General features: G+C 42.5%; 1 protein-coding gene across 2 annotated transcripts in view; it reads left to right on the top strand.

The window, feature by feature from the left end:
- Positions 1-4,491: 4,491 nt before the first annotated feature.
- Positions 4,492-25,519, top strand: part of EMILIN2 (elastin microfibril interfacer 2) — a 44,568-nt gene continuing 23,540 nt past the window's right edge. For both annotated transcript variants that reach the window (XM_082755006.1, XM_082755005.1), the window contains exons 1-4: positions 4,492-4,656; positions 4,807-4,929; positions 21,009-21,184; positions 23,267-25,201. In XM_082755006.1, coding sequence (XP_082611132.1) covers positions 4,529-4,656; positions 4,807-4,929; positions 21,009-21,184; positions 23,267-25,201 — 2,362 coding nt within the window. In that variant the 5' untranslated portion in view covers positions 4,492-4,528. The remainder of the gene's footprint in view (positions 4,657-4,806; positions 4,930-21,008; positions 21,185-23,266; positions 25,202-25,519) is intronic.

Here is a 25,519-nt window from a genome sequence, read left to right as displayed (position 1 = left end):
GTTCACGTGTCAGCCAGCCTCAGGGCTCTTCACTGAGAGGTGTTGTGAAGCATTAAAATATTTCCTTCTGATTGTTGTCTTGCAGTCGGATGTCTTCTCTCTGCATAGGCTCCAGCCTTGCTGTACCAGGAGCTCCACGGTAACAGTAGGTTCAGCCCTTGCATGCTGTAACACAGGAGAGTATTTTAGTGGAGACTTTAATCATTATTTCTCCTGTCTTTAGTAATCACGCCTATACAGTACAAAGCAGATACAACATTTCTCAAGCGTGAAATACTTGTGGCTTGCAATTCACCAACCCTCTTCTGGGTGCAGGATAATGGATATTGATCTCTGCTGTCCCGGGCCTGAAGCCTTCAGCAGACTGTAAAGGTGTGCTCAGGTAGCTGTTCCCAGGGATGAGCAGTTGTTTAGTTCGTTCTCTAGCCAAAACAATAATTTTGACCATTTTTAATTGGTGTCATTTTTAATACAAACACATGGACACAACCAGGCAATGTTTGGGCTGTTTGTAAAACACTAATTTGTTTTTCTGTCTAAAGAAGTTAACCTAGCACAAATGTTTGGGTTTGTTTGTGTGTGTGTTGTGTTTGTTTGTTGTTGTTTGGTTGTTTTTTCTCTGCACACTCCAGAGTTTAAGCCTTTACACACAGTAATTTCATTAACATCTGCCATTAACATCTGTCAACTTTTCATTTGGTCATTAATTTTCATTAAATATTTACAACTAAATATGCATCTGGCTGATTTCAGCCAGGTGACTACAGCTAGAAATTTCAAAATTGAAACCCAAATCTTGCAGTGGGGAATCATTTAAAAAAATATATTGGGAAAAAAAAAAAAAAAAAAAAAAAAAAAAAAAAAGCAGCTCATTATCTGAGCTGAGAAAAGTTGAAGGGCACCAATCATAGACTCCAATTATAATTGTTAATGTTAATATTGATGTTAAGATGAATATGTCACAAAAGGGAGAACAGGCAGCCTGTCCATGCAGCATGCTATTAAAGACACATTTATCTTTTGGATTTCTGTAGTAAATACTCTGATAATGTTTTTGCTATTTATTCTGCCCTCCCACTCTATGCACTTTTCCCTCTTTGGCAGGCCCTTGCACATGGCCCTAGCTGCTTTCTCATCATTATCCTGTTACGAAGCATGAAAGTGCAGTTGATCTTGGTGCTGTAAACACACCCAGGCAGCTCAGTAAAGGGAGATGCACTTCAAAATAATTTTAAGGGATTTATGGACTCACATCTGTGATCTCTGTGTTCCAGGGACCCATGCTATGACCTCTCCAGTCACCAAAGCCCTTCTCGGTGCACTTGCAGATTACACACTCCTTTTGGAGGGAGGGGTGCAGGATGCTTTCCATGTACTGTAAGAAACATCTGTCTTGGGATTTCTGCGAATTTCAGAGATGAGAGGATGCAGCACAGAAAAATATAGTGTGAACGTTGCTGTCTCCTTGAAAGCAATATTAACATTAATACTTGCACTCTGAAATAAAGCTAGTTACACCCATAGAAAAAATGCAGCCATGAGCAGAGCTTGAAGCACATGTTCAGCGTGCACCTGAGTTGAAAATTCTCCTGGCAAAGCCAAATTTGTGTTCTGGTTGCTGTTGTATCAGCTGATATCATAGGCCCAGTGTGAATATCATAGGCGTTGAAGTAAATTCTAAACATCTGCCCAAATTCATCCATTTCCATTCAGCTCAATACTTCTCAGAACAAGTCATCCTCTGCTGTCACTGCCTTACTGAGCCACCACACAGCCACACACAAAACTTCACTCTCTGCCATAGCGTTCGCATCCAAGTTCCCACAGATCTCTGGTGTCACTGAGGAGCAGTGAAGGGTCCTGCAGGATTTTGGCTTCCATTGTTATGGTTTATTTGAAATGAAACAAACTCAAAGATACACCATCCTTTGTAGCAGAAGAAGCTTCACATGTCCTTTTAAAGTAATGGCAAAGTAAATGCAGTAAATACTATCAAAGTCCACTTCCATAATATTTACAAACTGATTGATCCAGACAGCAAAGGGACAACCCCTCTACATCAGAAAACAGGAGAGACTTTCTTGCATGGTTCCTGAGTAAACAAATATTTTTCCAAGGACAGGGTCCTGCAGTTACAGGCAACTCCTGGCTCATTACCTGCACATCCAAGAGGTAAGCAGAAGGCTACAGGGATTCTCCATTCCAATTGTGTCCTGTATTACATTGATCCTGATTACATTAATCCTTGATTACATTGATCCTATAACCAGTCAAGTCTTCAGTTTGCAGGTCAGAAGAGTGCTCTCATGGCAAATCAAGCCACACCTGCTTTATCTTCCTGCACCAAGACATAAACTCTGTGCTTTGTGTATGGCAACATGCTGTTGTTTCCTGCTCGTTTTGTTTAAATCAGCCTGTTAATTTTTGTCCTGTGGAGTCGTTCTCAAGATGGGCATGACCTCAGCCTTTCATTATTTCATGACTTTCCCTTTGTGGGAAGACATACAGCTCTTCCATGTTGCTCATCACTTCTGGAAAAGGACCAACTTCAAGAGCTCCTTGACTGGATGAGGAGGGGAAAAAGGAAGAAGGGCCTTCATTGTTACTTTTTAGGGACTGAAATGTAGTCTTGCTTTCTTTGGGCTGGAGAAGCTCCAAATAATTTCTGCCAGCAGAAATCATGATGCCTAAATGTCATGCTATTGCAAATGCAAACAGTGGCACGGTAAATTGCTTAACCTTTGCCTGAGGTGTAGTTTCTTAGACAGTGACATGTTGCCCTCTCCAAAGGAGCTGCAGAGCTGTTAGGAGGATGCCATTTTTTTCAGGTGAAACAGGATGCACTGAAATGACAGCAATAACCTCAGGTTTTCCCATTTCTGCTTGTCACCAGTAAAGTATTGTTGTGCACCTGTAGTTGGACAAGTTTTTCTTGGGGGTTGTGGGCAGAAAGCTTTCATGTATGTTCCCAGTGAGACAATTATTAAAAAACTCTCTGAAAGCATAATTTTGACCTCTGTGTGTAAAGCTTATTTTCCTGTCATACCCAGAGGGTGAGCAAGTGAAATAGTTGGATGAGGCCAACTGTAAGACCAGCAGATGAAATCTACCTGTTTGGGCAAGTCTAGGCAGACAACCAGGTCTACAGCTGAAAGCAGGCCATTGCCTAGAGCAGAAGAAAGGGCCCAGCCCTGCTGCCTGCTTTGTTTGAGACCTAGAAAGCCAGAGAGGCAGCTGTGTCTAAGGGAGGCTTTGGAGCACGTGGCTGGGCTGGGATCACACTCAGCAGCAGCAGTCATCTCTTCCAAATCTTCCATCGACCCCATGGTAGCTGCCTGACCTCTCGGCTCTCCACCCAAGCACTGTTCCCTCCTTCCCTTCCCTTCCTTTCCCTCTGGCAGGAGCAGCCTGTGCTGCCCCAGCCCCGCAGCTTTATTCGGTTGTGCTGAGTCCAGGCTTGGTGGCTTTCAAGATTTTACCCCTCAACACAGGGCTCCCAAGCCCCTACCCTGTATCCGTCATGAAGCCCTGAAGCACCCCTACAGCTCTTGCTCCTGAGTCAGAAAAAAATGCTCCTGGGTCAAAAAAAAATGCAGAAGAAACACTTGTTCTGTAACACCTCAGCTTCATGCTGCAGCTGACTGCATGGTCCCACGAGCAGTTGTGTCTGAGGGTTGATGCAGAAGCCCATCAAGCTACCGGTGCTGCTGAAGGGAGCATTGAACAAGCAGGATCCATAGCAGGACACGCAGTGGCCGTGTACGAGCCTCCGTGGACACCAGTGCCCACATCACATCCGCATCCAGAGGATGGCTCTGGGCCTCCCACATGCTGCACAAGCACAGCACAGGCTCTGCCTCTAAAACCACGGCACAATGTGCCTGTGGCCATCAAAAGGAAGCACTTCAGAAGAACGGGAGCTGATGAGGACAGAGGGGCCTCCCTGTGGTCTGGAGGCTGGTGGGACCCAACGCAGGCTGCCTGGCACGGGCAGGTAACCCAGTCCAGGTGCCTGAAGAAGAGTGCAACATGAATGAATTTCAATAACTTTCTCTGCTCAGCACAGGATTCACCTCATGATTAATGGCCTACACCACGTCACTTGTCTAAAAGCAGAATTTCTGAACTAACATTTAAATGTGTTATGATATTTTGTACCTGCATGGGGTAGTTTAAAACAATGTCTTACTGCTGTTGCGATGCTCGATGCAGGATGCGAGGGAGCAACCGTCTCACCGTTGCAAGCTCCCCCTCACACCAAAGAGCTTAGCAGGCTTTTGGAAGGATTTAGACATCGCTGGGGGAGCGAGGGGGGCTGCGGGCGAGCGGGGCCGGCCGGCCGCGGCCCGGCAGGGGTGGAGGGGAGCGGCGGCAGCGGGGCCGGAGGGGCGCGGAGCCACCGCGGAGGGGCGGCACCGGGGTGGAGAAGGGGGGGATTTGCGTCAGTCGGGGAGCTGCGGGCGGGCGGGCGGAGGGCCGGCCGGACAGACGGCCGCGGGGAGCCGGCGGAGAGGCAGCGGCCGGCCCCATGGAGCTGCTGTGCCCCGGCCCCGCGGCGCCCTCGGGCTGGGCGCTGCCGCTGCTGCTCGCCCTGGGCGCCGGGCTCAGCCGAGCCACCCCGCACCTGCGGTACTCGCGGCCGGGCTCCCGCAGCAAGTGAGTAGCGCCGAGCCCCCCCGGGGGCGTGCGGGATGCGGATGGGGATGGGGATGGGGATGGGTCCCCCCTTCCCTCCCCTTTCCCTCCGCTCCATGTCGCCTCCGCCCCGGGCTGATGCCGCTTGTCCCGTCTCCCCTTCCCCGCTAGGAACTGGTGCGCCTACATCGTGAACAGGAACGTCAGCTGCTCGGTGCTGGACGGGACGGAGAGCTACGTCCAGGCCCAGTACAAGTGCGCCTGGAACGAGTTTCCCTGCCGGCCGACCCCGGTGTAAGTAAGCCGAGAAGGAGGAGGAGGAGGAAGAAGAAGAGGAGGAGGAGGAGGCGACCCCGGGAGGGGACGAGCTCGGTGGCCCGAAGCCCTCCCGAGCGAGAGCCCCGCGGGAAAGCGGTGGCTGCGCCCCAGGGGCTCGCTGCACCCCGTACCGCTCTCCTGGCCCCCAAGCACACGCCCCGCACAAAGCTTTTATTACAAGCAGAAAGCTGCCGGGGCTAATTAGAGCCAGATTGAGTACGTTGTGCACGGGTGAAGGGCTGGGGAGCTGCCCTGGCACAGCAGCCCGCTGCCCGACGCCGCTGCCATGGGTGGCATGAGCAGCAGCACCTGCTGGGAGCACACCCATGCACCCTGCCCCGGGCTCGGCGGGGTGAGCGGTGCTCACAGCAGCTCTCCTGGGTGCCCCGCGGCTGGATCTGTGGGTAGCAGAAAGGGAGAGGCAGGAGCATGATCCGACGCGTTCACTGCTTCTGTATCCTCATGGGTTGTGCCGTACTGGGAGTAGGCAATGCAGAGATGCAAAGTTTGGTTTCAGCTTCGTGTGGCTGAGAGCGACTGCACGGAAGCCCACAGGGTGACCAGCACGTTGTGCTGTGGCAAGGCTGCGTGATCTCGCTGGTAGAGCAGCAGCTGGGACAGCTGCATCACGCTCACCCGCTGGCTCATCCCCTTTCCCCGCTTTCCCCACCTGAAAAACAGAAATAGTTGCACTTCTTATTGGAAAGCTGTACGGGATAAGCTTTGTGAAACTCTCTCACCTCCAGAAGTCAGGGGTTGGATGCCCACAGATACTGGTGGGATCAGGTTTACGCTTTGACAGACCTGATGGTGAGGACAAATAACTAGCTTTTATTTTGACATGAGAAAGTGAGGAGGCAGCTTGTACTGCTGTGTCCTAGGTGCTTCTGAAATGGGCTGCGTACACTGATGGTGCCACCCAGGGGCCCGTGGCAATGGGTTTTGGCTTTTGAATGCTCTGGTTTTAGTTCGGTTTGGAAAAATAGTTTTTCTCTACTGGGATATATGAGCACCGGAATTGGAGGCAAATAACAAAGGCAGCAGGCAGCTGAGCAACACAGTCTTGTGTAATTTCCCTCATTTCTCTCTGGAGAATTGAATTGTCCGCTTTGGATTTCTGGTTGAGGTTTGGGGCTTTGTAATGGGGTGTACCCTCTGTTGTACAGAGGCTCAGTAGTAGAGCTGTGGAGGAGTGAGGAAGGGTTGAAACTGTACTCTGTGAACACATCCATCAGCAGCAATAGAGGTAAGGAATTTCTGCGGTGGTAAATTAGGGTTTTATTGGACTATCTGCTAGTAGATAATGAAGAAAGTGCAAAGGCATTGCTTCTAGCTCAGGAAATTCCTGAACCAAGAGCTGGTTGAGCTGTTAGAAACCTTGGCAGTAGTTAGAAGGGGAAGCCCTGCTTTAGTGGGGGACTGGACTGGATGACCTCCAGAAGTCACAGCCCTTCCAAATTATGCTGTGGTTCTATGAAATGGCATTGTCTGTCCTTCTGCTTCTCCTACACATCTGGAGCTGGCTGTTGTCAGAGATAGAATATGGGGCTGAACAGACATTTGGGCTCGCCTGCTGTGGCCAACCTCATGGGGTTTTTTTGTTCTTTGAGAACGGAATTAGATACTTATCATAAGCCTTTGTTTCCTGAATTTGCTTTTTTTTTGGTGAACATAAGTCTTGTTTTATTCATAACCTGAGTGGAAACTGCTAAATAATTCCTCATTCTTAACTCAAAATATTTTAAGTACCTATTACAGCAACAGCTGATGAACACTGAAAGCATCTGGAATATCCCTGAAGCAGGTCATATCAAAATCTTGAAGTTTTATTCTGTTCTACCTTTTTATAGACAATGACTTATTTTTTCTGTCTGTTGCTAGTATGCACATTTTCTTAGGAGCAGTGTATGAAAGGAATTAATCAGAAGTGTTGGAAGTTCATGGTTCAAATCGTGCAAAGCCCTGTGCACTGAACACACTTTTCACATGAAAAGTGTTCCTTAATTCAGGAGGAATAGTGGTCTGAATAACAAAATGTGTTTGTATATGTTTGCTAGCTCAGAGCCTAACGTTGACAAAAATAGGACAGGAAAGAGCTATAAAAGAAACAAAGAAAAGATTGTGAGGACTCTTCTGGAGTTATTCTCTTTTTCCTTTATACACTTGGATAGAGAAGTTAAAAATGAACTAAATAGTAGATATTCATTGGAATAAACTACAGTCCCTGTGTAGTCTCCTTCTGATACCCTTGATTTATCTAAGGCCTCATTCTCTTACAGACAGTGGGTACAGTGAGATCCAAGTCAAACAAAGAACTTGTTAACTGTACCATAGATTTATGGCTTTTATTAGTACTTGAGGTTGTTTTTTTTTTTGGTGTTCAGTCAGTGGATTTACTATTTATTTAAGTTAGTTTAAGACTCCTTCTACAGTGCACTCTTTAGGTGCAGTCCAGGTTCTGCACAGCGATTACTGAAATAGTTCTCTGCATTTAGGGCTCTGAGCATTTCACTGCCTTAAACACAGAGTGTGCTCCTGAATTCCAACTGTTCTTCACGTACAAGAGTGTTAGGTATTGTGGATATGGATTATAGTTACCACCATTTTTTTTCCTTTGATTGAAATAGAAAGCTCTGGTGATTAAACCTAAATGATATATGTGCCTGAACCCTTTATGTCTGCCCTTTAGGCCCATTCAAATATTGTCTGTAAAATAAAAAATAAAAAAAAATCCCACACTGTTGGAATGACTGCGCATCTGGGAGTGTCAACTGTAATTTAAGTTTGGTTACAGGGTTGATTTCCTAAAATGTTATGCTTAAATTGAGGAAATTGTTACACTTCATTGTTCTACAGGTATTTGGGCTCGATAATGATTTCCTCACTGAACAGTTAGTGAAAGCTTTGGCTGATGAAGGTGTCAAGGATAAATGTGAGTTAAAGTGTGGCTGCTTAAGAGATACGAAGAGAAGGAGGAAAAAGAAAAAGCAGACATGCCCTTTGAAGTATGTGCCCTTTGAAGTTTGGGGGGCTTCTGATTTATTTTACTTAAAACTGTGACTGGCGAAGGAGAGAGAAACTTTGTTATTAATGAGTGGTAGGAATGAAGGGTACTTAGACAAAAATGTTAGTGGTGTTACTTGCTAAAAAGTAACTCCTATGTTTTGAAATTTAGCATTGTTTCTTAAATAACTGCTCCCTCTCCACTTCTTCTGTTAGGAATTTCCTTTCCTGGCTTTCTTCTGAGTAGTTTAGAAACTTAACTGGTTTAATGGCATTATCTGTTTCTAAAAGCCAAATGTGTTGTCTTCCTGGCTAGGTCCTGCAAGCTCTTGAGGGCTGTTGAATCTATTGGACATCCTCTGGTCACTGTAGGTGCTTCAGGGTAGGATGTTGTTACAGGATGTTACTATACCATTTTTTTTGTTGTTTTGTTTTATTTTATTTTTTTCCCTTTGTGGAGTAGAGTACATTGGGACACTTCGCTGTATCTTAGATGCCCCAATTTATGGCCCAGCATTTTAGGGTAAATCTGTGTTCACTAGAGGAGTTTAATTAACAATAAGCCTGTGAACTGAAGCAGGGGAATGTTTGCTTTTTTTCCATCCTTACCACAGAACTGGCAAACAGGACTCCCCCGTCCCATGGAGGGAGAGGTAGTAAATCAAATAGAAAAAACTTACACTGGGAGGAACCTCTGGAGGTCATGTAATCACCCTGCAGCCCCCAGCTCACGGCAGAGTTGGCTTCAAAGTTAGGTCAGGTTGCTCGGGGAATTAAAGAGAGGATGTTTATCAGATCCCCTAATTCAGATAACAGTTCTCATTAATTCTGCTCGTGTGTAAAGATATGCTTGTGCTCAGGAGTATAATGAGTCAGGTCACCTGTCTCTAGCTTGTGGGGAGCCGATTTCATGATTTAGTGTCAGCTTCTTATCTTAACGCTAATGATTAACACATGAAGCAAACCAATTACTTCACCAGGTTGCACGTACTTAGAAAACAGTCAAGAAAGTTAGAAATGCATCAGGAGCTAAATCAGCAAGCCTCTCCAGATCTCTCATTGAGCAATATTTTCCAACTTTCTTGTATTAAATGACCATAAATAAGCCCGCTCCCAATCCAAAGCACAGTTTCAAAGCCCAGCCATTGCCAAGAAGAAGATTTAAGGCAAAAAGGCTGAAGTAACTTTACAGACTGTTACTGCTGGTTTTCTGTAATCATAAATGTCAGGATAGATGACTATACTTACTAGCAACGCACAGCTTTTAATAGGCAGTATACGATGCTTATTAATAATAATATTTTGAGTAAAAGTGGAAATTTTCCTACTGGGAAGCTGCATGTCAGACTTCAGTTCAATTCACGTGGCCGTATTGATTTATTGTTTTCTGGCAACCTCAGAGCGTCCTGGGTGGAGCACAGCAGAACTGGTCTAGGAACATGTAGTAAAGCCACATGTAGTTTTCAGCCCTTGAACAGCCTCAGTATTGTTTTTGCTGAGCATACTCAGCTGATGGAAGTTAAGTGCACAGACCAGAGCCAGAGTGCTCAGCACCGGGCAGGCTCAAACCTAAGACACCCAGGTCAGGACAGGATCAGAGGCTGTGCTTGCCTCTGGCTTCTAGCAACGCATATCTCATAAGAAAAACTTTCAGGATGCACAAGGAGTTGAAGGGAAAGTGAGGGCTATTTCATGTTTCCCCTCGAAATATCTCGAAAAGCCTTTAAAGTTTTTTTTTCCCCCCTACTTAGGTATTTCGTATGAAGCAGGATTTCTTTGTACAGGCTCCAGCTAGCTGGCTACATAGGGAGTTTAGCCTAAGGGATTGTGCATTGAAAACAGTAAGGAAACTTAAACAACTTCAGAGCATACTTGAGTTTCCTGGAGTGCTTGTTTGGTAATCTTTGAGGGCCTGCTGGGCGTGGTAAACTTTGCTGGCCATCTCCCTGAGCTTGCAATTGTGCATCTCTGCCTCCACATGCTGAATGCAACAGTGTCTTTCTTCTCTGTGAATCGGACAGGGAATTTTAATTCTCATACATCATTCATGGTTTGTTGCAATAATTCAGAAATCACAAGCTGTTCCTCAGTTTTCATTAATACAAATAATTACACTTTTCATGTTTTTCTGGGTTGAGATGTGTATGACCCGGAGGCCTGGGGCCTCTTCTGTTAAGCAGCAAACCGTTGCCAAAATAACAGATTGTTAATTTTTGGGAGCTGCTGACCTGTTGAAGGCCTATTTTGTCATAATTCACCTCCAAAAAACAGGGAACGTTCTGTACCACTAGAAAGTGAGCTGTTCCAGTTTTACACATTGCAGATTTTTACTACCTTTCTCCCATTGTCCTAAGGACATCTGACCTCTTTTTTGCAGTCAGATTTCATCTTTCGTCTCCCCTCTGATTCACTTTGACCCGGTGTCTTGAAAAGTATCAGGTCTCAAAACAATGCTGTGTTTTATTCTGAAAGTTGGATCCCAGCTAATCCCACTGGTTAGCTCTTGGATTCATAAAGATATTGGTTATCTTTCAAATAATCTCTTAGCAGTTGCTCTTTCTTATAAATTAAGTTATCTTGTGGATTGGGGAAGCAGAAAAGAACTGGAACTCTGTTTCTCAGGCAGCTTTATCAGAAGCAGTACTCTGAATCCTCACTTAACCTGTCCACTGGCGTAAGGGGAGAAATTCGGTCCCTGCTTCAGGGAGAAGCAGGTGAGGATGTTGTAAACATGTAAGCTGATGCTAAGTCCCTTTCTGTTCCATCATTGTTGGACTACATCACAGTGCTGTTCTACACTTTTTTTTTCTGAAACTCTTTTGGAAGGACTGTCTTTTCAAGGTTCTAATATCCTATTTTATTTAGTGTTTTCTTAGTAGCTTATTCTGGGTCTGTCAGCATGTGGTTGACTGACGTATGTTTATCTTGTGACAAAATGGAAGGAAGCAACCATGTAAGAGTTACAAGATTGCAGACCCCAAGAACAAAGCTCTGCTTTGAGTGTTGCCACAGACTGTGGCTGTAAGTTACTTAAATGCATCCTATATCTTAGTTTCTCTGTTCACAAGAAACATGTGCCTGCCTAGCTTTAAGGAATAATAATTCAACAACATTAGGACTATTAAAATCTAAACCTGAAACTTACTTTTTGGGCATTCCCCACTGGAATTCAGTGGTCAGCTTTTGAAAAATAAAATCCTTGGTGATTGAGATACATATCAATCTCACTGCCTCTATGTGTATGGATATAGATATGTATGGATACACATATGTATGGATATATCCTTATGTATCCATACAAATACACCACTGGGAAACTAAACCACTAATAGGAGGCATGGGGGGACTTCCTTCAGAGCATGCAATCCCCTAGTTGTTTGTTCACTTTCTCTCCACTCTCTGTTTAATTGCACATCTAGAGAAAATAAATATTTTGAGTCTCATTTTCTTTTGATGAAAAAGATGAAAAAAAAAGATTTTTTTTTTTGAAGAAAAAGTCCTAACTGAGATGAGTGACATCAAAATTCACCATATAGGTAATGAATGATGGCACTTATGGAGATTATGGAATTTATGGGGATTAATGGAACTACAAATGAGAATCTTCTGTCTGAGAAACATTTTTGTCTTCCACCAGTTTCTGTGATCTTCTGCCTTACTTATTAAAAAGAAAAAGAAAAAGAAAAAGAAAAAGAAAAAGAAAAAGAAAAAGAAAAAGAAAAAGAAAAAAGCATACCTCAGTAAAATTCAGCCAGATTCTCTTGGATGCATTGAACTAACACTCAGCATTAAAGAGAACCATCTGAGAGGTTAGGTTGTAGAGAGCTGATTTTGGCAGCATGATTCTTTGCTCCTTCCTTGTTATGAGTAGATTAGGGGATGGAGGACAGCAACGTTTCTGCCTCTGTCCTGACATGCTGATACTCTGGTAGTGGAGTGAGAGGGGGGATACAAGTCACCTGTGCCATGTTTCTGCCTGCTAACAGTTTCCTCCAGACAGAAAGCAATCTCTGTTCTCACTGTGCTTCTCAGGTGGTGCGAAGGGGCAGAGCAGACAGCAAACACTGGAAAAGCTGCTTAGTCTCTAACCCTCATTCTTGTTTTATGTTGTATTTAGTAAAATTACAGGGTTTTCATAGTCAAATATTAAAGCTTTTTTTTTTTTTTTTTTTTTTTTTTTTTGGAGTGACTTGGATGGGTGATTTATTTGTTTTACATGCAAAGTGTAGCTGAACTCCATGATGCAGATGTGCAGTGCTTTAACTTCTTCTCTTCAGAGAACAAGTGCTTCAGTTTCGGTCCCTGTTAGTGCTCTCAGCCAGCAGCAGTTTTTTATTCAGGATTTAGCTCAGAATCGATTTGGTGCTAATTCTGTAATATCAGTTGTGGCTAATGCTTTACTGTAGTTCAAAGTTTATTAATAAGAGCTTAATGATGTATATTAGGGGCTGATTATTAAATTACATAGAGATCTGACCATGACCTTTTAGGGAACTTCAGTTGAGATAGCTACGACTGGGCTAGATATTGGGATGGTGGGTATTGTCCGTGGCAGGTTTTTGGAGGATAAGACCCCAGACATCAACTCCTGCAAATACATGTACCGTCTTCTTTATACAAATTTTGGAAAGTAAAACTGCCAGCTAAAGGAAGAGGGCCAGTGCAAAGATGAGAATTTCATAAGTCTGTAAGAGGCGACTTTGTGTCTCCAATGCCAAGTCAAAATCAGTAAATATTTCTAGGTTCACTGGAATTCCTTTTAAATAGATTTTTAGTACAGCTAGGGCACATGGAAAATAAGGAGGTGATTGGTGGCAGCCAATAAAGCTTCACTGAGGGAAAATCATGCCTGATGGATGTGGTGGCTTTCTACAATGGGGTTACGGTGTTGGTGGATAAGGGAGGAGTGACTGACGTCATCTACCTGGACTTGTGCAGAGCATTTGATGCTGTGCTGCACAACATCCTTGTCTCTAAATTGGAGAGATGTGGATTTGATGGATGAACCACTTGGTGGGTAAGGAATTGGGTGGATGGTTGTACTGAAAGAGTTGCTGTCAGTGGCTCAATGACCAGTGATGAAGTGTTCCTCAGGGTCATTATCGGGACTGGCACTATTTAATATCTTTGTTGGTGATGTGGACAGTTGCATTAAGTGCACCCTCAGCAAGCTCTGTGGTGCAGTCGACACACAGCTGGACAGGCTGGAGAGGTGGGCCTGTGCAAACCTCATGAGATTCAACAAGGCCAAGTGCAAGGTCTTGCATTTGCGCCAGGGCAGTCCCAGGCACAAATACAGGCTGGGTGGAGAATGGATGGAGAGCAGCCCTGAGAAGGACCTGGGGGTGGTGGTTGATGAGAATCTCAACATGAGGCAGCAGTGTGCACTCGTAGCCCAGAAAGCCAACCGTATCCTGGGCTGCATCAAAAGCAGCGTGGCCAGCAGAGCGAGGGAGGTGATTCTCCCCCTCTGCTCTGCTCTCTTGAGATCCCCACCTGGAGTGCTGCGTTCAGCTCTGAGGTCCTCAGCATAAGAAGGATGTGGATCTGTTGGAGTAAGCCCAGAGGAGGGCCATGAGGATGATCCAAGGGGTGGAGCACCTCTTCTATGAAGAGTGGCTGAGAGAGTTGGAGTTGTTCAGCCTGGAGAAGAAGAGGTTCTGGGGAAACCATATAGAGGCCTTCCAGTAACTAAAGAGGGCCTACAGGAAAGCTGGGGAGGGAGTCTTTGTCAGGGAATGTAGTGATAGGACAAGAAGAAATAATTTTAAACTAAATAGGGTATATTTGGATTAGCTGTAAGGAAGAAATTCTTCACTCAGAGGCTGGATGGGGCTTTGGGCAACCTGGTCTAGTGGAGGTGTCCCTGCCCATGACAGGGAGGGTGGAACTAGATGAGCTTTAAGGTCCCTTCTAACTCAAACCGTTCTGTGATTCTCATCTGTTCCTGTCAACACATCTTTTCACTGGTTGTCATAAGTGCCTTAGGGTAAACTCCTATTAAAGACATATTTTTTTTTCTTAAATTAAGCTCACTTGTGGCCTAGAACAGCAGAGAGCTGCCAGTGTGCCTCTGCAGTAGCAAGGTTATACATGAACAAAATCCAGAGATGGGATTCAGCTCAGCCTAACTTCACTTGTCGACCATACAGGGATGTGCATGTGAGCACAGGAGCTTAGACATCTGCAGTAGTAGTGACTCAAATGCAGGTCAGTAGTGTCCAACACAGTGCTTAAGTAATCAGATGTAAATAAGGATTTAGGATGAGATGAAATCCTATTTAGACTCTACTAGCTGTTCTGTTGGCTTAAGGGAAATACATAGAGCTGATGCCCATCGATACCCACATTATGGGCACCTGAAATTCAGATGTGCTGAATCTCACTGTTGCAGTCAATGACTATCTGATTTCTGTCAGAAATCAAGTCTCCCTGATTTCACTGGAACTAGGATTTCTACCAGCTTTTGTAGGGGCTACAAATAGGCCAAGGCTCTCGGGAAATTAGAAATGTGGGATTAACTGGTACTAGCTTAGTAACTGTGTGGGAAGAATGGCCAGTTTAGGTATATATTCAGCAGAAGCCTTTTCAGCCTGCAAAAATAATTAAAAAAATAAATAAAAAACCTTGGTCAGATATGATTGCAGTTGTATGTCATAGTTGGTGTTTGCTTTTTTTTGTGTGTGTGTACTACTCCAGCACTCCCATTGGAGATTTGGATGACTGGGACATGCCAGAGCATGCTATATCATTTAGAAAGAGCAGATCTACATTCAATAAAGGCATTAAACAATGAAGATTAGTTATCTTATATCCAATAGGATCACGATTTGCAGACTGCAGAAGTTATGGGACCTGTTCCAATGACTACAGAATTTTGGACTGACCTTGAAGTTTTGTGCTCAGAATAAACATTTTACACACTGCTTATGTAGAAACATATGCTGATTCTGCAGTCCCTCGCTCACAATGAGGATGTGGTGGCAGTTATCTCCTTGCATTTCCCCAAAGGTCGAATGTTAATATCTAGTTACAGAACGGAGCCATATGTTTTCCCACCGATTTCATCCAAATGTTTCTGATTTGTTTTATCGCTATTAGGTGACATTCCAAATATCAGTGCTAACTGCTTCCTTCTGTGGTTTAGCACCATGAGAAAATTAGAGCTCGTTCCGTAGTCAAAATGTCTAGCATTTGCAGCAAACATGTATTTTTAATTAAACGCTTTCCAAAGAAAATACTTTTCTCTCAGAGAGGAAGAATCTTTTAATGTTATTGCCACACTGTACAACTTTATTTCAACTGTGAAGTTTTTAGATATTAAAAATATAAATTTGCGTTGCTGTTCTGAACGTGTTGTATCATTTGATCATATTGAATTCATGGTGAAGGCAGTAGGTGCCTCACCAACCTCTGGGTGAAAATTTTCCTCCTAACCTCTAATCTAAATCTTTTAGTTCAAAACCATTCCGCTTGTCCTACCATTATCTGCCCTAGTAAAAAGTCATTTTCCATCTTTGTTATAAGCCCACTTTAAGTACTGAAAGGCCACAATGAGGTCTCCCCAGAGCTTTCTCTTCTCCAGGCTGAACATCCCCATCTCTCTCAGCCTTTCTTCATAGGAGAGGATCTCCAGCCCTCTGACCACCTTTGTGGCCCTCCTCTGGACCCGCTCTAACAGCCCCATATCCTTCTTGTGCTGGGTGCCCCAGACCTGGACACAGCACTCCAGGAGGGCCCTCACAAGGGCAGAGCAGAGGGGCAGGGGCACAATCACCTCCCTTGCCCTGCTGGCCACTCTTCTGGTGATGCAGCCCAGGACACAGTTGGCCTTCTGGGCTGCAAGCACACACTGCTGGCTCTTGTTGAGCCTTTCATCTACCAGAGCCCCCAAGTCCTTCTCTGCAGGGCTGCTCTCAGTGAGTTCTTCTCCCAGTCTGTGCTCATGTCTGGGATTGTCCCAACCCAGGTACAGCACCTTGCACTTGGACTTGTTGAACCTCATTAGGTTCATGTGGGCCCACTTCTCCAGCTTGTCCAGGTCCCTATGGATGGCATCCCTTCCTTCTGCTATATCAACTGCACCACTCAGCTTGGTGTCATTTGCAAACTTGCTGAGGGTGCACTTGATCCACTGTCTATGTCACTGATAAAATGACAAAGCACCAGTCCCAGAACAGGCCCCTAAGGGACACCACTTGTCACCAGACTGGTCAGGCATGATTTGCCCTTGGTGCAGCTATGCTGGCTGTCTCAGATCACCTCCTTCTCCTTCATGTGCCTTGACATTGCTTTCAGGATTTTTTCCATGATCTTCCCAAGCACAGAGGTGAGGCTCACTGGTCTATAGTTCCCTAGGTCCTCCTTCCTACCCTTTCTAAAAATGCGAGTGATGTTTGCTTGTTTCCAGTCACCACATGGCCTGACTGTAAGGATTTTTCAGATATGATGGGGGGAGGCTTGGCAACTCCCTCAGCCATTTCCCTCAGGCCCCTGGTATGTATGGCATCAGGCCCCATAGACTTGTACTTGTTCAGTGTCATCAGGTGGTCTCAAACCTGTTCTCCACTTACAGTGGGAAGGACCTTGCTCCCCTGGCCCCTGCTTAGAAGTTCAGGGATTCAAGAGATGTGGTAAAGCCTGACTTGCTGTGAAGGCTGAGGCAAAAAAGTTGTTGAGGATGTTAACCTTCTCCATGTCTGCTGTTACCAGTAATGTAAATACCAGCTGTTCTTATTTTCTCTCTTGCAAGGGAAGATTAGAGACTGTTGAAGGCCCTCTTTGTTCCTGCTGTCTAAAAGAATGACCTCATTAATATTATTTTAGCTCAATTCTCCGAGAGGATGTGGCCATCTCCTTTAGCTGGAAGTCCTCGTGAAGATTAGGTGACAAGGCACAATAAATGCTGATGATGCAAGTTTTAGTCATATAAGAAAAGAAAAATTTTTCAGTCTGTGAGACAGTTGTAAAAAATAATTATGATTATTAACACTTGAATAGCAGAAATCCAAGGTCATGGGGGGATGATTTAATAAATTATTATGATTATTATGTTTTTAATTATGTTCCAACATACACAGGCATTAAAGTGGAGCCGCAATTCTTTAAGAGACTTATGAAACTTTCCTGAATTTGACTAAATTGCCTCATTAGGTAACTGCAGAGATTCACAACTACAAGACAAAATATGAGAAACTCAGGCATGTTGTGTTCTAACTGTTTAACACGACCCAGCTGCATAGAGAAGCAACGTTATAATGACATTTTGTCTCTCCTGCCACACTGAGTACATTGTGTATGCTCTAATGTGTGAGCAGCTTAATTCCAAATACTGCAAATATAAACAGAGACATCTGATTTTTGTATTCTACTAGCTCCCAAGCCTACATCATTAAACTGTGTAGAATCAGAAATAATTTTCTGGCTGTGCTCCCTAGCAGAAAGGTACGTTTTCCTTAGTTTTGTCAGAACCATAACCAAGAATATAATTGTGTTCAGTGCTGTTGCAGCCTGCCAAAACCCTGGAAGTCTGCAGCTCCTCCACTGAAACCCACTGTGCAAGCAAAGTTCTGGCTATAAAAAACTTACATGACTGGGAATCATGCTTAGGCTGGCCGCTTGTTGGTGAAGGTCATTCATTCATCAGTGCATCTGGATAGTCCTGGAATGGCGACACATTCCTTGCATGGGCAACTTCCACAAGTCTGCACGAAGGAGTGAAGCTGTAGCAATTAAGCTATGATTTTAAGAAACTTGTATATGACCGAATTCCAATTAGAAAAGTTTTAGGGTAAGTTCCCGTTTCCCTGCCTCAACATGACTAGTCTTGCTGCAGTCGATGGCACTGGCTGTGTGATGAAATGAACTGGACTGGCAACATAGAGAAGCAGTAGCTCTTGCTAAGAAAATCACTGTTTAATTTCTGAGCTCCACATGAGCATTACTGTCTTGGTACGGCAGTTTAGGTTGTAAAATGTGAAAGCTGTGGCGTGTCCAGATTTTGAAGCATTTTCATTCTAGCACACTTTTTGCCCTAGGAGAATTGTGGTTTAAGATTCAGGTTAGTCAGCACTTGACAGGTCATAGTTGAAATCAAAACAGATCCAATTTGTGTATTTGCTTGAGCTCTAAGACAGTTATGAGAATTTGTAAGGAATAGACTGCTAAGACTTACACGGTGTTTTTGTTCTTTAATTTAAGGCAGGAGGATTCTTCTGCATTTCAAATAATTTTTGTAATAAATCATACTAAAGTAAGTCTGAAGCTGTCTATATTGATGAACATGACTATAGAGGAAGTATGGAAAGAGAAACTCATCTAAGATATGAGAGAAATGGCAGAAACGGTACAAGGAAAATCCTCATTTTATAATTTATTTGAGTAAACAAATGCATGTTTTGCATAAACATTGTTCTTATTCCCTTTTATAAAATTGCTTTTAGCTACTTTTTTTTTTTTTTTTTTTTTTTTTACTGAAAAAAAAAAAAAAAGAGAAATATAACTTAGTGATCTGAAGATAGTCAAAATACTTTGATTTTCAGGGAGGAGTTTGTCCCTGACAGTATAGAGAGGAACACACACAAAGCTGAGAGCAGTCAAGTGCTTTATGGCAATCAGAGAAAAGTCTGTACTGCCATTTCCAGCATATGAAAATGGATCTGGAAGTTCAAAGTTTGTACTTCAGTAATGTGGTGTTTGTGAGAGAGATGGTAATGACTCTTAAACCACTTCAAACCACTAAAACATTTAGCTAATCCTGTCACTCCTCTGCCTCTAGCAGCTAGTTCAAAGGAAGGGGATCCTACCCAAATTACCTACATGAGATGTGGTTTAATGTTCAGATAAGGGAGAAGGAAAAGGAAGTTCCTGGGTGGTCAGGATGTTGTCCTTTCCAATGGTGCCCTCTACGTTGCACTCGCTTAATTTTGAAGCACTTGACCTTGGGATGGCTGCTCTTTACATTTGTAAACAGGATTCAGCAGATGTTTTTGTGAACACAGTAAAAGAAATTATGAGCTTGAGCGCAGCCCACAGCAGTTTCACTGTGTGCTATAGTGAAGGTTAAAAAGGATCGGAAACCCCTCTGAGTTAATGTTCATCGAGGCAGAATCTGAAAACCTGATAACCAGAGCAAACCATTCAGCTGGGAGTGGCTGATGGACAGATTTACAGGCTAGTCCCGCCCTTGCCTTTCTCTGAAGATTCACGGGAAAAGAGAATCCGGAGAGGCTTGTTAGAATAACCTACTGTTTAGCCCCAAAATGGCTTGGAAAAGTATGACACTGTCTCTAGTCAAAATAACTTTTTTCCCTTAAATGAGAGGTTGTACATAGAGTAGTAACGCAAAAAAGAACATTGAGTATTTCCTCAGTGCCAAAAGTGGAATATATTGTTACAGAACTCGGAAAGATATGTTTGGAAAAGAAACAAATTCCTACTTAGTGGTTAACACTTTGAAGCCCCCCGCCCCGAGTTTTCTAAGCAGTTTATCAAAACACAGACGGCAAATGGCTGTCGGATGTAGGACATCCTAGAATTATGTCAGTGGAGTGGGAGATGCATGAAAAATGCAGAATTATTTCTGCAGTTATTTGCACACAAGCCTTGGAGATTAACAGTTAAACTCGGTGACTTTCAATAGAAACTGTTTCACAGTTGCTGTAAGATTTAATTCTTTCCATCTGGTAGCAGATCACTGATTATTTTTAAACAAAAGGAGATTTTGTGTATTAATACAAGTAAACATTTAACGAGACGTGGAGTTGATTTTTTGTGATAGCATTGGGTGCTCGTTACATACTGCCTTCTCCCTGTCCCAAAATACCCTCTGAATGAATGAGATGTGTTGTAGAGCTATTGTTAAGTCCATTGCATTTGTTCCCAATTTTTTCTGCCAGTATTACTACTTTAGGGGCACTTCAGTTGTGAAGCGAGTAAAGGATGCAAAGTGTTGTTCTAATGTGAAATACTCTATGAAAAAAGACCTGAACGTGCAACAGAGAGGGTGGTGTCATGATAATTTTATTCACAGAAAGAAATTCTCATGAGGAATCGGGGTAAGATGTTCATTCATATTGAAGTTTGTGTTCCAAGCATACCACTTTACAGAACTTAGGTGACAAATTCCTGTTTTATTTCATTTCCTCATCTCTCCACCCTACATGAGCTATACCTTAAACTGGTAACAGTTTTTATAAAATAAAACAGCCTCTGAATATCCTATGGGGGGATCCCTTAGGATATGACTGTAGATGAACTTATGATATATGCAGTTAAAAAAATTGTGGAAAAAGTCTTGGTTGAAGACAGTTGCACATTCAGAATCAGGTTGCCATTTATTAACTTTTTGAGTGATTAATCAGGGAACCTTAAGTCTGTGTGTACATAAGGTGCATAGGTTTGTCCTCAAGAACTCTTGAGCTTAACAGGGACAGCGAAGTAGGAAAGAGTCGATTCCCTCATTGGTCTTAGCCTTTCATCTGACCCCTTCTTTCATGTCCTTATCTGACTCATGCTGTCAGCATCCTGTCTTTTCCTGGAACAGCCTTCCTGGCTTTGACTGCTCTGTGCATACAGATTCTGGGGAGTGTTTTAAGGGACAATGATATTGGAACAAGTGGGACAAAGCAGGCAGAAGCAGTTCTGATGCTGTGAAGAATTGCTGCTGGAGGAGCCCTGTGGGTGGATTTGTGATGAAAAGTAGTTAGAGGAGAAAGGTTTTGAATTCATAGTGATACACTGGCAGTCACTGTTACTCTCAGCAATGCCTGACGAAATGAACCTTCACTTCCCCCAGAGCAGTGTCCCTCAGCTCATAGAAGAAAGTCCTTCATGCCTGGGCCATGTTTGCTCTTCCTGACACGACTGAGCTAAGTGCATGTAACTTTTAGACCTCAACAAAAAAGTTTGTTTAATTAATGTTTGGAGGAAAAAAATAAAGCATGTCTGAAGTTAATTGAATCTCACTTAAAAGAAAAACAGTTTTAGTTTTAGGCTTAGTCTAAGTAAAAGCTGATGTTACAGATCGTTTACAATACTTTCTGTTTTGGCAGATACCGAACGAGTTTCAGACCTCGGTATACAGTTGCATACAAGACAGTAACAGAGCTAGAATGGAGATGTTGTCCTGGATATAAAGGTGAAGACTGCAGAGAAGGGCCAGCAGAACAGCCAAAGGCAGCTCGTCGTCCCACAGCACCGGTGAAAGCTGTTGTGAAGAAAGGCTTGGGTAACTTTTTGTTTGAGTTTTGGTATGCATGATCACGTCTGGTTTCTTGCTTTGTCCTTTTACGTATAATAACCGTTATGGTTTCTATTAAACTCAACTACTGGCAGGTACAAAATCCATATGGAAGACACTGTGTGGTGGGAAAATAATAGCCAGGCAATAACAGTCTTGATACAGAGAATTTCCTGAAGAATAATGAAGGGGTGTGTGTGAAACACTGGCCATAAATGCCATCTGTCTTCTCATGGTTCAGGAAAATCTTTGTCTTAAGGTCGTTTTTTGTAAAAACGGAGATTTTTTTTTTTGGTGGTTTCTTCAATGTTCAGGAAAAAAAAAAAAAAAAAAAAAAAAAAAAAAAAAAGGATATATTTGAGAGAAACTATTATTAAAATGAACAAAGAACAGGTACTAGTTTTAATGATAGACGGTGCTTCTTAGCATTTCACAGTGTGTTGTTTGTTCAAGGACCTGAGCAGGTTTTACAGATTAATATTAGATTACCTGCCTTAATACTAAGGTTAAGGGAATGATAAGCCTCAAATGCTAAAAAAAAAAAAAAATACTATAAAGAATGAATAATGTTGTATTAGATACTGCCTTCTGAAAGTGCTGTTGCTGCAGGATTATGCCTTTCCTCCATCAATAAGAAATGGTAAACAGATGCTTGTTTTTGAAGGACTTCTTCACAGCAGCATCAGAGATTAATGTCATACTAGCTGTTCACTTAGTCAGATTTCCACTGGTGTTTTTGTGTAGTGGAATCAAGTGGGACTAAATACATAGTTTTAAACTACTCCTATACATTATATACATGCTTTAAAAATAAAGCGCTTAAATATTTTGTTAGCCCGCCTAAACTATTTCTTCAACAAACTGACAATAAAACATGATAATCTCTTTATTAACTGGCATGCTGCTTATATCTAGAGATTTTCTTTTTGCTCTGACAAAACTCCCTAAAAAACCTATGTTTCAAAGCAAAAATAGACCAGTGTGTATGTAATAGCTACACTGTGTGTGTTCATACTTTTTCATTACTAAAGGAAGCAGCCATTCTGCCTGTCTTGAATACTTTATGATTTCCTACCTTCTTTGTACTGTCTTTTAGCTGAAATCCGTTTTAAAACTAAGAACAATTATAACTGCATGTCCTTCAAACTCAATCTCAGTGTTGCTTTCCAAAGTATATCTAGCATTCGTAGCTTGGAATCAGTGCTAAAATTCTTTTGTCTGAAGATTTAACTGTTAACAACACTCCATTACAATAGAGTCACAATTTGACAGGGAAATTTTCTTATTGTTAGCTGTTTACTTGTCATCTGAAAGAGTTTTTCTGATGCTAACAACTTGTGTATGTATTTTCTATAAAGTATATTTTCTTCTTCACTTCCGCTTCTTAACTTCATTTTACTTTTACTTGTGCCTGTGATAGCATGCCTTAACTGCACAAAGGTCCTTGAATTATGAATTGCCTAAAGGATGTAATGCAACATCACAGTAGGGTTTATACACGATGTCTTTATAGAGTTTATCCCTCAGTGCATAATGGCAAAGATACATAGGAATATGTAAATAAATATGGTCATACAGATCTACACATTAAAATGATATTTAAATGGTTGTTAAAACAATTGGTGATCTAGCTGAAGGTTTGCATTATATTAAATCATTATTTGGGATCACACTCAGTGTCTTGACTTGCTAGTGCCTTGTTGCTGAGAATCCTAGGAACTAAGACTGGAGGGATCTTAGGGATTCCACTTATCTGTCCCCTTAGGCAGGATCAGCTATGCTTGTCCAGCTTCCAGTGGCAGGAATTCTGCTGCTTGTGTGGTCAATGTCTTTTCTGTACAGCTGTTTGAGCAAGAATTGGTCAATGTTCTAAAATGTTTAGTTTGGAATTATTTGATAAGGTTTTTTAATCATAAACTACTGAAAGCAAGAATAGAAAAGGGAACAAGCATTACGCATTTTGAAGTATTTTTTGGATTTCAGCAAAAGTAAAATTGGCCTCTGTTGACCAAAACGGATACCCTTAAGAATGCTGATTTCCAGACTTAGTCTATTATTTCTTTGAAACAGATGCAGAACCAACAGAAGCGCCAGAACCTCCGCCATATGAGAAGAAAATGCAGTTTCTTGAGGAAGAATTGTTTAGACTTACACGATCAGTGCTTGAACTTCAGTCCTCCTTGGCAGGTGTGAATGAAAACCTAAAGCTGACTGTCCAAGAAGATGCAAGTAAGATGTTGGTCACTTGGCTGAACAACCTTTATGACCGCCCAGAGCCTGACAGTGCAGTCGGTGGTGAAACAGACACTATCCATCTACCTGGACTCCTCAGCAATAAAGATCAGAAAGACCCTTTTCTTGATTTTGAAATGGAAGATATAAAGTCTGAGCTAGCCGAGGTCAAAGAAGCATTGAAGATCAGGAATGACCAACTGGAGGAACTGAATGGAAAAGTAAAAGGCTATGAAGGACAACTAAAACAACTGCAGGAGGCAGCACAGGGACCTACGTTAACAATGCCTAGTGGCAATGTGTATCAGGAATACATAGACTCAAAATTTGAGTCCCTCAGACAGGAAATACTGGAAGGATTTGAAAAGAAAATGGCAGATCTGAAGAACTCTTGTGAATACAAACTACAGGATATCCAGCAGCAGTGTGATGACAATGACAATAACTGTTTAGGTATAATTGATGTTATAAGAGGAAAAGAGAATGATTTGAGGAAAGAAATAAATACTCTCCGAACTCAGATTCCATCAAACCAGTCCAGTTGTTGCAAGGAGGGTGAGAGAAATGACTTTGACCAGCAGATAAAAGATCTAGACAAGAAGCTTGACAGAGTTGTGGAAGCACACAGGATTCTGAATGTCAGAATAGACAATGAAATCAGTCGGTTGTCAACTCCGGATTTGGAAGACATGTTTGGTGAGAGGCTGGAGGAGCTAGATGCAAGGATGAACATTACAGAACGAAATGCTGAAGAACATTGCTTTTACGTCGAGGAAACTCTCCGAGGTGCTATAGCTGCTGAGGTAGATGAGCTGAGAGACTTGTTTGACCAAAAGCTCCGGTCACTAGAAGATAGGCTAGGTGGCACTATTTTAGAGATTGCTAATACCACAGACCCGGATGGAATGTTTATTAATCCTGGGCCTATTATGCCTAGTGACACTGGATTTGCAAACGAGCAGTTTACAACGGAGATAAATCTTGTCAAGAACAAATTACTGTCCCTCGAACACCTCTGTGGCCAGAAATGTCTGTCAGCACCACAAGGGACAGAGGACCTTCAGAAAGAGCTAGAAAATTGTAATAACAAATACAATCACTTGCTTTTGAAAACAGAGAACAACTCTGTTCTTCTGCAGTCTTTAAATAGCTCTCTTAATGAGAAACTTAACTTAATTAAGGATAACCAACGTGACAACCAGAAAATGCAGAGAGATTTGCGTGTATTCCGGTATAGTCTAAATGTCATGGATAAAGATATGAAAAATCTCCAAGATGGCTTGAATAGTTGCAGGGAGCAACTTCTGGGTGTCAATTCTACCTGTAGAAAAACACAACGAGGTGTCTACCGAAAAATTGATCAAATGCAGAGGACATTTGCAAATCAAACCATTCACCCTAGTGATAACTGCTGCAGTGAAGTGAAAGAGAGACTAGAACAATTAAATGACCATGTCCTGACTGATCTCAACAAGTGTAAAGAAAAGACCCAAGGTGTCCAGGATGGTGTTTCAGATGTTGAGAGCCGAGTCGCGAATGTTGAAAAAGTTTGCGGCAAGCTGGACTCTGTCTCGGGTAGCTTGCAGAAGATAAAAGAAGGTCTGAATAAGCACGTGAGCAGCTTGTGGAACTGCATACGTGAAATGAATGGAACTATATCATCTCATTCCAAAGATATTTCTGGCCTCAAAAATTCTGTCCAGCAGTTTTATAGTCAAGTCTCTAAAATCACCACAGACATGGAAGGCATGCTGAAATCTCAGTCTGACACAAGTAAGTTTCATGCATTTTTAATGCTTTTTTATTTGTTTTTCAAAAGGCTTTCTTTCCTGAATCACTTATAGAGGAACTAAACAAGGGAGGAAAAATTTAATATTACACAGTTTCTGCTTTGTTTTTACAATGACTATAATTTTGGCTTTCCTCTAAGACACCATAGAGGACTTTGCTTTTAAAAGCATTCTTAAAAAAAAAAAAGTCTTTTATGCTTTCATGCTCACTTTGAGCCAGAATAAAGATAGTAGTAAAACTAATATTTTAGATAGTGACTTTAAAGCAAGTTTTAATTAATATTTATCTGTAGGTATTATT

The sequence above is a fragment of the Aythya marila genome (genome assembly GCF_965140915.1).
Source record: "Aythya marila genome assembly, chromosome: 2".
Taxonomy (NCBI): domain Eukaryota; kingdom Metazoa; phylum Chordata; class Aves; order Anseriformes; family Anatidae; genus Aythya; species Aythya marila.
Note: the sequence above shows the minus strand (reverse complement) of the source record. Positions and strands in the feature narration are given on the sequence as shown.